Here is a 14,367-nt window from a genome sequence, read left to right as displayed (position 1 = left end):
GTGGATCTCTGAGTTCGAGGCCAGCCTGATCTACAGAGGGAGTTTCAGGACAGCTGCCAGAGCTACACAGAGAAACCCTGTATTAAAGCAAAACAAAACAAAAACCAGCTAAACAAAACTGAAGTATTAGGCAGTGTTGTAACAATGACTGAAAGAAGTTATAGGACTTCTTCTTACGTTATGAACAGAAGACTGGATGGACGTGAGTCATGCGCAGTGATGGGCTCCTTAATACAGTGCTTGGGAGACAGGCAAGCAGATCTGAGTTTGAGACCAGCTTCATCTATATAGTGAATTCCAACCCAGCCAGGGCTTATAGCAATACCCTGTCTCAAAAATAAAGACAAAAAACGGAAGTGGGGGCTGGAGAAAAGGCTCAGGGGTTAAGTGCACTCACTGATCTTCCTGAGGACCTGAGTTCTGTGGGCAGCACCCACATCAGGCAGATCACAGCCATGTGGAAGTCAGGCTACAGGGGACCCGGTGCCTTTGGCCTCCGTAAACACCTGCACTTGCATGTGGATACCCACATACACCCCCTACACATAACTAAAAATAGTAAAAATAAGACTGGAAGTGTTAGGACAAAGGGGAAAGGAAAGAGAAAGTAAAATACATAAAAATGTTACTAGTTGGATCATTGAGAATGTACTACTGCCTTTTATAAAGATTTATTTTATTTTTAGTTATTAGTATGTGGGTCTATTGCAAGCATGTGCAAGTGACTGCAGGTACCAGTGGAGGCCAGGGAAGGATTCTTTTTTGTTTGTTTGTTCGTTTGTTTTATTTTTCAAGACAGGGATTCTCTGGGATTAAAGACATGCGCCACCAGCGCCCAGCCAGGGGAGGGTTTCTAGAGTTGCAGTTATTATGAGCCACCCCATCTGGGTGCTAGGAATTTAGCTCAGGTTTTCTGTAAGAACACTGTGTGTGCTCTTAACTGCTGAGCCATCTCTTTACCCCAACTTAAGGTTTTAAAAGAAAAAAAATCTCTTCAATCTCATTTTGACTCTGTGGTAGAGGGAATATCCTCCTTAATTGGAGCAGACCATGTATATCTTATATCCATGTAAGTTCATAATGACATGCTCATATATGTCTCCTAGCTTCGGGTCAGAGCAGAGGATTCCAGAATGCAGCTCCTCAGCAGACACACAGTAACCGTAGGATCACTGTTTTTGATGAAAATGCTGATAGCACTTCTAGGGCAGAGTTACCTAAGCCTGTGGTCCAGCCATGGATGGCACCCCCTGTCCCTAGGGACAAAGAGAATGAGCTACAACCAGGCCCGTGGAACACAGACAGACCCTTGGAATATAGGGTAAGGTCTCATAGTATTTGCCAATCTAATGAAGATTTCATTTTGGTCTGTCTTGGCTTCTTGTTGTTTGCTTTGTTTGTTTGTTTGTTTGGGACGGGCTCTATTTAGCTTAGGCTTGAACTTGCTGTGAAGCCCAGGCTGGACTTGAACTTCCCAAGCTCGTGCCTCAGCTTTCCATGTACTTGGATTTTAGTCACACACCATCCTGCCTGGCTCTATTTTAATATCTCTTAACTCCTTCACTATTTTATTTTATTTATTTATTTTGGTTTTTCAAGACAGGGTTTCTCTGTATTGCTTTTGGAGCCTGTCCTGGAACTCGCTCTGTAGATCATGCTGGCCTTGAACTCACAGAGATCCACCTGCCTCTGCTTCCCGAGTGCTGGGACTAAAGGTTTGCACCACCAACGCCCTGCAACTCCTTCACTATTTAGGGATTGTCTGCATAAATTATGACAGAATGTAAAATAATCTTTTTAACTCTTTCTTCATTTTTAGTCTCATGGCGGTAATTCCGTCCCTGTAACAGCTGTGCCCGCTTCGCTTCCCAGCTTTACGCCCTATGTGGAAGAGAGCGCTCAACAGTCAGTCATGTGAGTGTCTTACAGATCATTCGCAGTGGGAATTACTAAGGCTGGCACAGGTCCCAGTGGCATCTTCTGGTGGGAGGGACAACAGATGAGCTCTGTGTCTCTGTTGTATTCACTGTCCATGCTAGAGCCGAACAACTGCAATGAACTTAATAAGTGGGTTTATGGTTACATTGATGCAGCAGACGCCACTGCTATTCAAGTGTGACATGCTGCTTAATTATTGAGTATAATTAGAAAGGGGTCTCTTTTCTCCTTCCTAACCCTTACCACTTTAAAACATTTTATGTTTCTTAGATTTAAATGTTCTTTAGTGTGTATGAGTGTCTTGCCTGCACGTATGTATGTGTTGCACATGCATGCCTGGAGTCCACAGAGGTCAGAAGAGGGCATTGCATTCTCTGGGACTGCAGTTACAGGCAGTTGTGAACTACCATGTGGGTGCTGGGAATCAAACCTGGGTCCTCTGCAACAAGTGCTCTTAACTGCTGAAACAACTCTAGCCCCCTAATATTTTTGTTATAAGAAAAATTAAGGCAAATGATAGATAACCAGCTTAAACTTTAGTCCAGCCTTTAAAGATTGTGAGTTCTAATACCAGGTTCAATTCTGTGCTTCAGTGTAAGAGTTTCCTCATAGCTAATATGTGTATTTATTTACTTTTTTCTGAAAGACAGTCTCTGTGTAGACCATGCTAGCCTTGAACTCAGAGAGCCACCCATGTCTACTTTCTGAATGCTGAGGTTAACGGCCCACAATACCATGCCTGAATCTTATGGCTAATTTATCACTCACACTATATGATAGGTACCATAGGAAGGCAAAACCAGTGTGGTTCTGAGCAAAAAAAAATAAAATAAAAAATCTTTCTGAACCAAACATAAAACAAGGGAAGCCATTGGAACCTTTATAGAATTGTTGAGCTTTATACCAAGTCTGTTTTTTTTTTTTTTTTAAATCAAATTTAATTTAATTTAATTTTTTTTTTAAGACAGTTCTCACTATGTACCATGGAACTCTTTCTGTAGACCAGACTAGTCTTGAACTCACAGAGATCCTCCTGCCTCTGCCTCCTTAACGCTAAGATTCTAGGCATATGTCACTACTCTGGCTCCTTTTTAAAAATTTATATTTGACTCTGTGTGTGTGTGTGTGTTTGAGAGAGAGAGAGAGAGAGAGAGAGAGAGAGAGAGAGAGAGAGCGAGAGAGAGAGAGAGCTGTAGGGCACATGTGGATGTCAGGGGACAACTCAATTGCTGGGATTATACTCCAGCTCCCTCACGCGCTCTCAGGTAGTTTTTCTTAACGAATTATAGTTGTTCTTCATAAATTAAGAGGATCATTCTTTGCACCAGAGACAACCAGTGTGTAAAAAGAAAAGGTTTATTTTGGCTTAAGTTTTGGCATATGGTCTTTTGAATTTGACGGCCTGAGTTGCTACTAATTTTCTTCAAAGCAGAGGTAGTTCTGAGAACTCACCCCTCCCGCCCTCGTGCTGGGACCAGAGTCTGCCTTGATACTGAAGGCACTGATATGCCACTGGGCTCTGCAACATAGCTACTGGCTATTCTTGTGGGTTATTTTTAGCCCCATCTTAAAATCTTAACTTTTTTGTTTGTTTTAGAAATAAATCACATGTAGACACAAGGTTGGCATTGTCTGTCTATTCAAGCAAAACTTCTAAGAAATAACTCATTTTGACTTTGGAGTGAATGGTAATTGTTTGGCTTTCTTAGGACACCCTGTAAAATTGAACCTAGTATCAACCACGTTCTCAGCACCAGAAAGCCAGGAAAGGAAGAAGGAGACCCCCTGCAGAGGGTGCAGAGTCATCAGCAAGGGTCCGAGGAGAGGAAGGAGAGGATGATGTACTGTAAGGAGAAGATTTATGCTGGAGTCGGGGAGTTCTCCTTCGAGGAGATCCGAGCTGAAGTGTTCCGGAAGAAGCTGAAAGAGCAAAGGGAAGGTGTGTCTTTTCTGTTCTAAGAGAGATTGCCTCCGCTATTTGTACCTTTGTGTGGTGTTTCTATGCTGGACAGTTTTTCTCTGTGTGTACATGTATATACTGTATGTATGCTGAGCTCTTATTGCCACTGCAGGGGCACCTATTTACAATAGAAGAAGCAGCCGGGACCCTAGCATGCATGCAGGTGCACTCCCCTTAAGTACCTCCCTTGATGTTGCCTGAAGTATGAGGCCTCAATTTCTCTGGCCGTTTATTTATAATAGCATATTCAGTCATATCTCAGGCACTTAGAACAGTTATTTATATTATCATTCTGAACGTAAGGGAAGATTTGGAAACTGAGGGGAATAAGAAGCAGTTCCTGTTCTGGAACTGTCTGTTCTGGGTTAAGAGGGACAAAAGGGACTGATAAAAAAATAGGAAAATGAATATTGGAGACTTCAGGGCATTAATTAGACTTTAGGGATAAAATAAATTTCAAATGGCATATTGAAAAATGGGCTCTGTGTCCAATGTGGGAAGGAGCCATGATTGCAAAAGCAAGGGGCCCGCTGAGTGAGGCCTTTTGTTTTTTGTTGTTGTTTTTGAGATGGGGTCCCATCTCACTGTGTAGACTAGGTTGGCTTCAGCCTCTCAGGTGGTGAGATGAAAGTTATGTGCCACTACACCAGACTGAGTGTGACCTTCTGAAATCAGGAACTGAAGGGATGGGGGATGGGGGGATGGCTCAGCAGTTAAGGGCTTTAGCTGTTCTTACAGAGGACCCAGGTTCTCTATCTACCTAGCATGTACATCAGAACTCACTGCCATCTTAACTATTATCTGGGGATCTGATGCCCTCTCCTGGCCTCTGTGGCACCAGGTATACAAGTAGACAGGCAAAGTCGGTACATGTTACTGGGTAAAGGAACTTGCTGCACAAGCCTGATGACCTGGGTTTGACCCCTAGGACCTGTATAAAATGTGGAAGGAGGGAATTGACTCCATAGAGTTGTCTCCTGTGGCAGGCACATTGCACACATCATTCACACAAAATAACAATACAGAGGTTTTCAAATAGGAACTGAGCTGGAAGGTAAAGCTCGATGCTAAGAGTACTTGTCTTGCATGTGAAGACCTGGAGTCAGTCAGTCCATGGCACAGAAGACACCACCAAAACCCCCAAAGAGCCTGTCAACAAAGATTAAATGAGGTACTTAATTAAAAAGGGAAATTTCTAGTTCATACCTCCTATACAAAAGTGATGGAATGCATTTTATTCTCAGTCAAAGAAATCCCGGTGCTGAGGTTTTGTGGGATTTGTGTGGATAAATTCAGTCTTGTCTCACATGCATTTTAGTTGGGACTGGCTGACCGTTTCAGAGGGTTAGTCCATGGTCATCATGGGGGGAAGCATCACTGCACACAGGCAGACTTGGTGCTATAGAAGTAGTGAGAATTCTACATCCTCACCCACAGGCAGTATGACGAGACACTGGGCCTGGCTTAAGCTTTTGAAACCCCCAAGCCTTACCCTCAATGACATATTTCCCCCACAGGGTCACATCTACTCCATCCAACAAGGCCACATTTCCTAACCCTTCTGAAGTAGTGTCACTCCCTGCACACCTTTACGTATGTGTGTGTGCTCACATTTGTACATTGGTGTGCAGACCCGAGGTTGACACTGCGCTTTTTTCTCGATCACTTTCCACCTCTTCATTGAGGTGGGTCTTGATGGAAGCCAGCGCTCACCCATACACTGGTCTGCTCTGGGAACTCCCTTCTCCCCACATTCCACGTATTGGAATTACAAGTGGGCCAGCATACTCACCCAGCATTTATTTGGGTAGTAGGAATCTAAACTCCAGTCTTTGTGCTTGCAAAGGCCAGCACTCTAACACTGACACCCTTCAAAGTATAGTCAGTCTTCTTTGCCCAGTGTACTCTTAGGCATTCCCTTTATTCTTGTCAACAGCTCTGGTCATGGTCATCTTCGGTGCTACCAGCAAGCTGGCTGTCCTTTGCATTCTTCAGTACAGTGGTCTTCCTGTATTAATGAGCTTTCCCCAGATCTTTGCTTGACTGGTCTTCATCATCCAGGTTTTAGCTTTATCACAACACTTTATCAAAATGATTACTGGTCACTGGTCTTTAATAGCCATGACCTTCATACCTTCATCCACTGTACACAGTACTGAGTATTGAGCTTCACTATAAGCCGAGTGTGCTCTGTCAGTGGCTAGAGCCTCAGTCCTGCGTGCATGCCCCCTACTTTGGAGGTTTCTTGGTGTTTGCTTGCTTATTTGTTTGAGAAATAGTGTAGTGTCTTGTGTAACTCAGGCTGGCCTTGAACTCACTATATTTGAGGACGACACTGACTTTTGGAGCTTCTGTCTCTGCCTCTTAAGTACTGCAGTCCTGGGGTTTCATGATAGGCAAGCACTCTTCCAACTAAGCTATGTGCCCTGTCCTGCTTTATGTATGGATACTTTGGGTGCTTTTGAGAAAGTCTTGCTTTGTAGCCCAAGCTTGCTTAGAATTCTAAATGATTTTCTTATTTCTTTGTGCATTTCTGCCATATTTGGATGTTAGCATCGTATGGCCAAGGAGTTGGTACCATTGGAACCTGTTTTCACTACTTGTGCATGATAGGTATTGCTTTTTTCCTGATCACATACACAAAAGAATAGAGACACAGACGGCAAACTGAGGCCTCATTCTCCCTTTCCCATTTTCATCAGTGTTAACATGAGGCTATGAACCACAGGCAATCTTTCCAGGAGGAACTGTTGTGAGGGGCGAATGCCTCAACTTACTTCATTGTTTGCAGCTGAATTGCTGACCAGTGCAAAGAAGAGGGAAGAAATGCAGAAGCAGATTGAGGAGATGGAGAGAAAGCTGAAGGAAATCCAGACTGTCCAGCAAGAAAGAACTGGCGACCAGGTAAAACATTTTTCTTTTCTTTTCCTTTTTTTTTTTTTTTTTTAAATACAGCAAACTCAGGCATGCCTGGCAAGAGTTCTAGCTTTGATCTACATGCCCAATCTAAAAAAGACCTTTTTTGATAGTTTTTTAGTTGCGACTAGCAGGAAAGTAATTTAACAAGTGATTTCAAATGGGATTTATGACATGTGAGATAAGTAATATAATTCACTGACTTCTAGATTATATTTTTATTAATTCTGATATTGACTTTCTATTTTAGTTATGGTCCGTTAAAATGGAGTTAATTTTTAAAATTTGATATATAGTTGCCACTGCTCAGTTGAGTACAACAGTACCAATTTGACTAGGAACCTAGATTATTGGAGAGACCTTTTGTGGTACTGACATTGTATTTTTGTATGGGGGACATTGGTTTTCTTTATGTTAACATAAGCAGCAAGAAGAGAAGGGGCCTACAGAGGAAACAGCCAGACTGCAGATTGCTTCAGAGTCTCAGGAAATGCTGGGAACATCTCTGTCCCGTTCTGTCTGCCCACTAAGCTCAAATCCCAGGTAAGACCACTTTGGTGGAAGGTGTGGTATTCACAGGTCAGAACAAACTTTTAGCTCTGGTGACTTGAAGTCTCCTTAATTTTTTGACAGTACTAAGTCACGAGTTTTACAAATTTTAATATAAGGTTTCACTAATAAGGGAATATATGATATGTCTTTTTCCTTGGTGAAAATAAAAATAAATGCTTCTAGAGCCTTGTACATGTACAGTGACACATCCTGTAACCCTAACACTTAGGAGATGATGTCAAGGGGGACAGGAATTCAAGGCTAGTAGCTTTTGAGACTGGCCTGGGATACATAAAACCCTGTTGTCGTCCGTTGCCTGTTCCCCCCCAACCCCCCCTCACACACAAAATATAAATGGTAGTACTCAGGTGGTTAAGGCAGTAAATTATCAAAGCCAGTCTAGCCTACACGGTAAGACCTTATCTCAGAAATGTACTTAAATTTCATTACATACGTGTATGGAATGTCCTTATGTAACCCAGTGCTGTGTACAATGAGCATATACTAACTAAAATCAAAGCTCAAGAAATTACCACACAAGATAACTACTGCTATTCACACCAATAGGTGTCTTCTTTGGTACTGTTATTTTTGTCTTATAAAATTGGTGGCTTACCATTTTGTAATCTGCTTTAACGGTTCTGGTGTTAATCAAATTTATTTAGAGCATTTTCAATGCTTGGATTAGTAGTGGTAGAATAATTTGTTTCTCTTAGAATGAAGATCATGTTTAATGGAGAATCCCCAAACTTTAAAAACATTCTGACTGAGTATATGGCAGATGCTTATAATCCCATCTCTTGGGTGTCAGGTCAGGATCACCACTCACTGTAGTTAGTTAAGGCTGCCCTGGACAGTGTTTGGTCTAGCTTCTAGAACAGAAGGCTCATCCTGTGGGTATTGAGCACACTTATATTTTTTAAAACAAATTTCTTCACAGGGAAACTTTACCAACTAAAAACATTTTGCAAGAACAGCCTGACTCTAAAGGTAAGTTGTATTTGACAGCATTGGGAGGAGCCCTAACAACAAATGTACTATGTAACAGTAAATGCTTTTCTTCGTTACAGTAAAAATGAACAAAAGAGGACAGGGGACATAGAGTTTTGTTTTGCCTTTATATAATGGAACTCATTGTATGTGATTTGAGAGAATATTGTCATAAGATTTCTCACTACTTTGAAATACTTAGTTTAGGGACAGCAGAATGACAGGTAAAGGTGCTTGCTGTTCAACAACCTGAGTTTGACCCTCAGAACCTACTGGCCTGCATGTAACAGGCCTTTGGACTGCCAGCTCCCAAATAATGACACAGAGACTTTCTTCTTAATCTTGAAAGCTTGACCTTAGCTTAGGCTTTCCCCAAACTAGCTCTTAAAACTTAAATCAACCTGTTTATATTAAGCTATGTTCTGCCATGGGGCTCATTACTTTTCTTCTGTACCATATGTCTGACTTTCTTGCATCTGGCTGGTGAATCTCCTGCCTCAGATTCTTCTTTTTTTTCTTACATATCGATCCTAGTTCCCTCTCCCTCCCTCCCAAGCCCCTCTACCCACATCCTATCCCATCCTACCTCCCACTCCACAGGGAGAGTGATGCCTTCCAAGAGGGATCAACAAAATCTGTCAAGTCATTTGGAGTAGGGACTAGGCCTCCCTCCTGCCTCTAGGCTAAGGGAGTATCCCTCCATGAGGAATGTGCTCCCAAAGTCCTTTCGTGCACCAGGGATACATCCTGGTTCTATTGTCAGAGGTCCCTTAGACTGCTCAGGCCTTCTAACTGAGACCCATGTTCAGGGGTCTGAGTCGGTCCAATGCTAGTTTCCCAGCTATCAGTCTGGGGGTCCATTAGCTCTCCCTTGTTTAAGTCAGCTGTCTCTGTGGGTTTCTGTAGCTTGGTCTTACCCCCATTTTCTTATCACTCCTCCCTCTCTGCATCTGGATTCCAGGAGTTCCGTTCAATGTTTAGCTGTGGGTGTCTGCTTCTGTTTCCATCAGCTACTAGATGAGGGTTCTAAGTTCTGCCTCAGATTCTTTTCCAGAGTTCCTATCTCTGTCTGGAAGTCCTGCCTAGCTATTGGCCATTCAGCTCTTTATTAAATAAGAAGGTGCCTTAGGCAGGTGAGGCTAAACAGACTTATCTTCACAGTGTATAGAAAGATTATCCCAACACCTTCATCCCAGTCGTCAAGACATGTGATTGCCCAGATATATATGCTAAATAAACAATTATTTTTCAAATCTTCCACTTTATTACTCTGCACTTAGACAAGCATTAACAAGAGTACCAGCAGCCAGCCCTGTAATGAAAGTAGCTCTTGGAAAGGGGGAGGTCTTGAACATTCAGATTTTTTTGTTTGTTTTATTTTTTGGTTTTTTGAGACAGGGTTTCTCGGTGTAGCTTTGGAGCCTGTCCTGGAATTAGCTCTGTAGACTAGGCTGGCCTCAAACTCACAGAGATTTGTCTGCCTCTATCTCCTGAGAGCTGAAATAAAGATGTGTGCTGCCACCACCTGGCTTTTTTTTTTTTTTTTTTTTTTAAACCCATTAATTTTTTACTGTGTATTGGTCTTTTGCCTGCATGTATGAGAATGTCTGAACTGAAACTTCAGAGAGTTGTGAGTTACCATGTGGGTGCTGGGAATTGAACCCAGCTTAACCAGGCTTCTTTGGAAGAACAGCCAGTGCTTTTAACCACTGAGCCATCTCCCCAGCTCCAGATCGGTTTCTTTTCTGATAAGAATATAATATGTTAAAAATATTCAGCTTCCCATCTGTTGAGTTGAAAAAGATTGCACATTTTCCCTCTTGGTTTCTTTTTGCATCAATGATTATTTTTGTATAAAAGCTATCAGAGAAAAAAATGTAAGGTATGAAAAATATAAGTAAAATGAGACCTCAGAGCCAGTTAAAGGCCCTTGCCACCCAGCCTGGTGACCCACATGGTGGGAGGAATGAACTGACTGCCACATGCTTGGCCACGCATAGACACACAAAAATATGTATTAAACAAACAGACAGACAGACAGACTTAAAGCATCCTAAAATGTTCTATGTGCTAAAAGCATAAATATCTACTTAGAAGTAGTTTTGTTCTGATTGTAGCCAAGATAATAGGGAACATAAAGCAGAGAGATGTATCTTGAACAACAGAGGGAAAATAACTGGCAAAATCTAGTATGAAGTGACCAGAAATAAATGAATAAATAAAAGATTTAAGGTTTTGTTTGTTTATTTTATCTGTGTATGTGTGTGTGCATTCGTGTCCTGGCACATAGGCAGAGGTCAGGACAACGTGCAGGAGTAGATTCCCTCTGCCAGCTCAGTTCAGGGATCAAACTTAGGTAGTGAGCTTTTGTGGTGGGCAAGAGCCTTTTATCTGAGCCATCTCGGTAGCTCCAGAGGAATAGCTTTAGAGGCATTTGGATCATTGACAATTTATGGATCTCATTATGCATTTCCAGTTCAAATACATTTAAGACATTGTAAATAATCACTGAAATTATTAGTTACATAGATATTATATCTTAAATAATAATAACAAAAAGAACCTTCTGAAAGGCTTACAAAGACACTGAAATATTTGTAGTTCAAGTGTTCTGGTTCTGCTTCAGGGCCGTGTTGGGTTGGATCTGGGGGACACAGATGAAGTAAGATCATGCATGTTTAAATAATTAGGAAATGATCTCACTTTTATGAGTCTTTTTCCTTATAAAAACAAATCAGGGTGGAAAGATGCCTTAGTGGTTTGGAGTGCAGCTTGCAGAGGACCCAGGTTTGATTCCCAGCACGTGTCATGCGTTTTCAGGGGACAGGATGCTCCTTTCCATCCTCCTCAGACATCTGAGCTCACTGAATTGCATGAACTGTACCACACACAAGATGCACACACATGTACATAATTATCAATGTCTTTTTTTCAATTGTGCCTTCTCTCTCAAACAACACAGCATTAATTACTTCCTATGGTTTTCTTGAAGAATCAAACACCCCTGAACCCCTTTCTCTTTCTATAGGTCCCAGCATGCCTTTCTCAATTTTTGATGAGTTTCTTTCAGACGAAAAGGACAAAAGGTGTGGTTTTACTGTTTTTTGGATTTTTTAGGAGTAGATTTTACTATATATGTACATTTTTTTAATTTAAAATTTTAGATTACTAAAAATTAAAGTATTTTTTATTTGTATGGTTGTTTTGCCTGCATGTATATCTCTACACAAGCTGTGTGCCCAAGGTGGCCAGTAAAGGGTATTGGATCAAGCAGTTGTGAGCTGCCATGTGGATATTAGTGACTGAACCCAGGCCCTCTGCAAGAACAGTCAGTACTCTTAACTACTAAGTCATTTCTCCAGACCCTTATCTTAAATTCTTTGAAAAATTTTGTAAATTTTCTCATATGAAAACTTTTATAAATTGGTTATCTCTTTATTACATTGGGTCTCTGGGATGGAACTCATTAGCAGGCTTGAACTATAAATTGTTACCTACTGAGCCATATTGTCCCTAGGATTTGAGTCTGTGAGTGAGGGTAACTGGATGCTGTGGTGTACACAGGACTGGGAAGAATGGTAGAGATAGGGAGATCGTGAGTTCAAGGCCAAACTGGGCTACCTAATACAGCTCTATCTCAACAAACAACCAAAAAGGCATGAGTTAGGGTTGCTGTTATTTCTGCAGATGGTAACAGAGAGTGCTAACTGGAATATGCCTTTTCCCAGTCCTGCAGATTCTCCACAGGGTCTCAGAGCCCAGCGAAGACCCCTTGCAGTTCTCAAAACTACAGAAATCATTGCCTCAAATGAGGACATGTCTCCTGATGTTTGTGTAAGTTAACATAAGTGGGCTTAGTGAATTAGTGCACGAAAGTCTCTCAGAAGTTTAGCATTTGCCTGCTTAGATGACTCAGCAGGGAAAGGCACCTCCTGCCAAGCCTGAGCCTGAGATTGATTCCCACTGGGTCGCACGTGGTAAAGGAGAAAACTGACTTGCACAGTTGTGCCTCTGATCCCCACCGCCATCCCCACACGGGCACAAATACAAATAAATGTATTTAAGTTTAAAACAAAAATTTAGGGTTAAGTGCTGAGCAAGCGTGTAGTGGTATCAGTGGGCGGTGCACGCAGAGGGTCCAGAGTTCACCATCAGCCCAGGCTACGTGAGTGTGAGTGAGTCCAGCTTGAATACATAGCTAGACCTTGTTCAAAAGAAGTGTAGGGTTAAAATCAAAATCACTAATTTGAACTAAGCACATGAAAAGATATTCATTGTACCCACTAGAATGTCTATAATCAAGAGAGAAGTAATAACAAGTGTTTGAGGGTAAGCATGCTGGAAGAGTCATTTTGGAACACTTGTTGGCCATTCTTTAAAGTGTTAAACCTAGGGCAGTTAAGTGCAAGCATGTGCTCAGAAGCATGTGCTCAGCCGGGCGGTGGTGGCTCACCTTTATTCCCAGCACTCAGGAGGCAGAGACAGGCGGATCTCTGTGAGGCCAGCCTGGTCTACAGAGTGAGTTCTGGGACAGCCATGGCTACATAGAGAAATTCTGTCCCGAAAAGCCAAAAATAAATAAATAAAAATAAAAATAAATTATTTTCCATTTACACGAAGTGTCCAGGATAGAGCAGAGTAGTTGGGAACAATGGGGAAGGCAGTGGGAAGGGGCTGCTTGCACTGTGGTTCCTTTCTGAGGGATGAAAATCTGAAATAGCACGCTGGTATAAACACTAGAACACTGAGAGATGCACACTGTAGAGTGATGAATTAGATCCCAAAGTTGTAAAAGGTGGGGGGGGGGAGTCAATAATTTGACAGCTTTTTCATACTTCCAATTATTTCTTTTTTAATCCAACATACATGGTTTTGGGTTTTTTGTTTGTTTGTTTCCTTTTGGTGTTTTGAGACAGGGTTTCTCTGTGGCTTTGGAGCCTGTCCTGGAACTTCCTCTTGTAGACCAGGCTGGTCTCAAACTCATAGAGATCCTCCTGCCTCTGCCTCCCGAGTGCTGGGATCAAAGGCATGCACCACCACTGCCTGGCTTATCCAACATATATGTAAAATGCATTTTGTGGCAATGGAGAAACATTATGCAGACCAACCATTTTTCCTTCCTGTTGTAGTTTATTTATTTACATTTGTTTTGTTTTTGCATGTGTGAGAGTGCTTGTATGTAGAGGTTAGAAGCTCTCTCTTTACACCATGCGAAAGTCCTCAGGTTTGGCTGTAGGTGCCTTTATTTATTCACTGATCCATCTTATGGTCCCCTTTCTGTTGTTTTAAGTGCTGTCATGATAGGGTCACTACCTGATGATACCCGGGTGTACAAAGGTACTTTATAGGCTTTCAATTCAAACTTTAAAAATAAAGGGCCTAGGCATTGGCATTTTGTTGAAACTTTAGGGAAAAAGAAGGGTGCTTCTCGGCAAACGGCACCCAGGCACTTGGGAGGTTGAGGAGGACTGATGTGTTTAATTTGAAGACTTTTCTGGGGACGTGATGAGCAGTGTCTGTGACAGTAGTTACTCCACATCCAAGGAAATGAGCAGAGTCATTGGGAGACATTTTTTAAAATACAGTTTTCTTATTATTTACTTTTTTGAGATATATTTGCTATCTAATAAAGTTCACAGGATTGTATAGCTGGATAGATTTTTCACACGTGGCTATCAATGCTATTATATATCCAAAAGATAGAGATTTCCAATGATTCAGAAGTGCCATAGGGGATTTTGATTGAAAGAAGACACTCAGGCCCCATTCCAGTTTTATGTGATTTAAATTTCTGGAGAAGGAATCTACGAATTATTTCCCCTTTGTTTTAACTAATTTGGGAAAGTTACTCTGTAGTTCTGATGCAGTTAGTTTCCTGGTTGCTATGAAGCGCAGTGGTTGAAAAGAGTAACTAATGCATACTTTGTTCTGAAGAACCCCAGCCAGTATGTGGTGGATTGGGTAGGGTGGGTTAGGCCAGTTTCTAGGTTCAGCTACTCGCTGACAGCTTG

At 41.8% G+C, this 14,367-nt stretch overlaps 1 protein-coding gene across 1 annotated transcript in view; it reads left to right on the top strand.

Annotated features, from left to right (window-relative positions):
• The window catches only part of Bub1b (BUB1 mitotic checkpoint serine/threonine kinase B), a 42,359-nt gene that overhangs the window by 12,608 nt on the left and 15,384 nt on the right, over window positions 1-14,367 (top strand). The window contains exons 7-14 of the mRNA XM_051183706.1: window positions 1,107-1,321; window positions 1,820-1,914; window positions 3,648-3,877; window positions 6,690-6,802; window positions 7,242-7,357; window positions 8,307-8,356; window positions 11,385-11,442; window positions 12,085-12,190. Coding sequence (XP_051039663.1) covers window positions 1,107-1,321; window positions 1,820-1,914; window positions 3,648-3,877; window positions 6,690-6,802; window positions 7,242-7,357; window positions 8,307-8,356; window positions 11,385-11,442; window positions 12,085-12,190 — 983 coding nt within the window. The remainder of the gene's footprint in view (window positions 1-1,106; window positions 1,322-1,819; window positions 1,915-3,647; window positions 3,878-6,689; window positions 6,803-7,241; window positions 7,358-8,306; window positions 8,357-11,384; window positions 11,443-12,084; window positions 12,191-14,367) is intronic.

This window comes from Phodopus roborovskii, unplaced genomic scaffold (assembly GCF_943737965.1).
Source record: "Phodopus roborovskii unplaced genomic scaffold, PHOROB, whole genome shotgun sequence".
NCBI classification, from domain to species: domain Eukaryota; kingdom Metazoa; phylum Chordata; class Mammalia; order Rodentia; family Cricetidae; genus Phodopus; species Phodopus roborovskii.
Note: the sequence above shows the minus strand (reverse complement) of the source record. Positions and strands in the feature narration are given on the sequence as shown.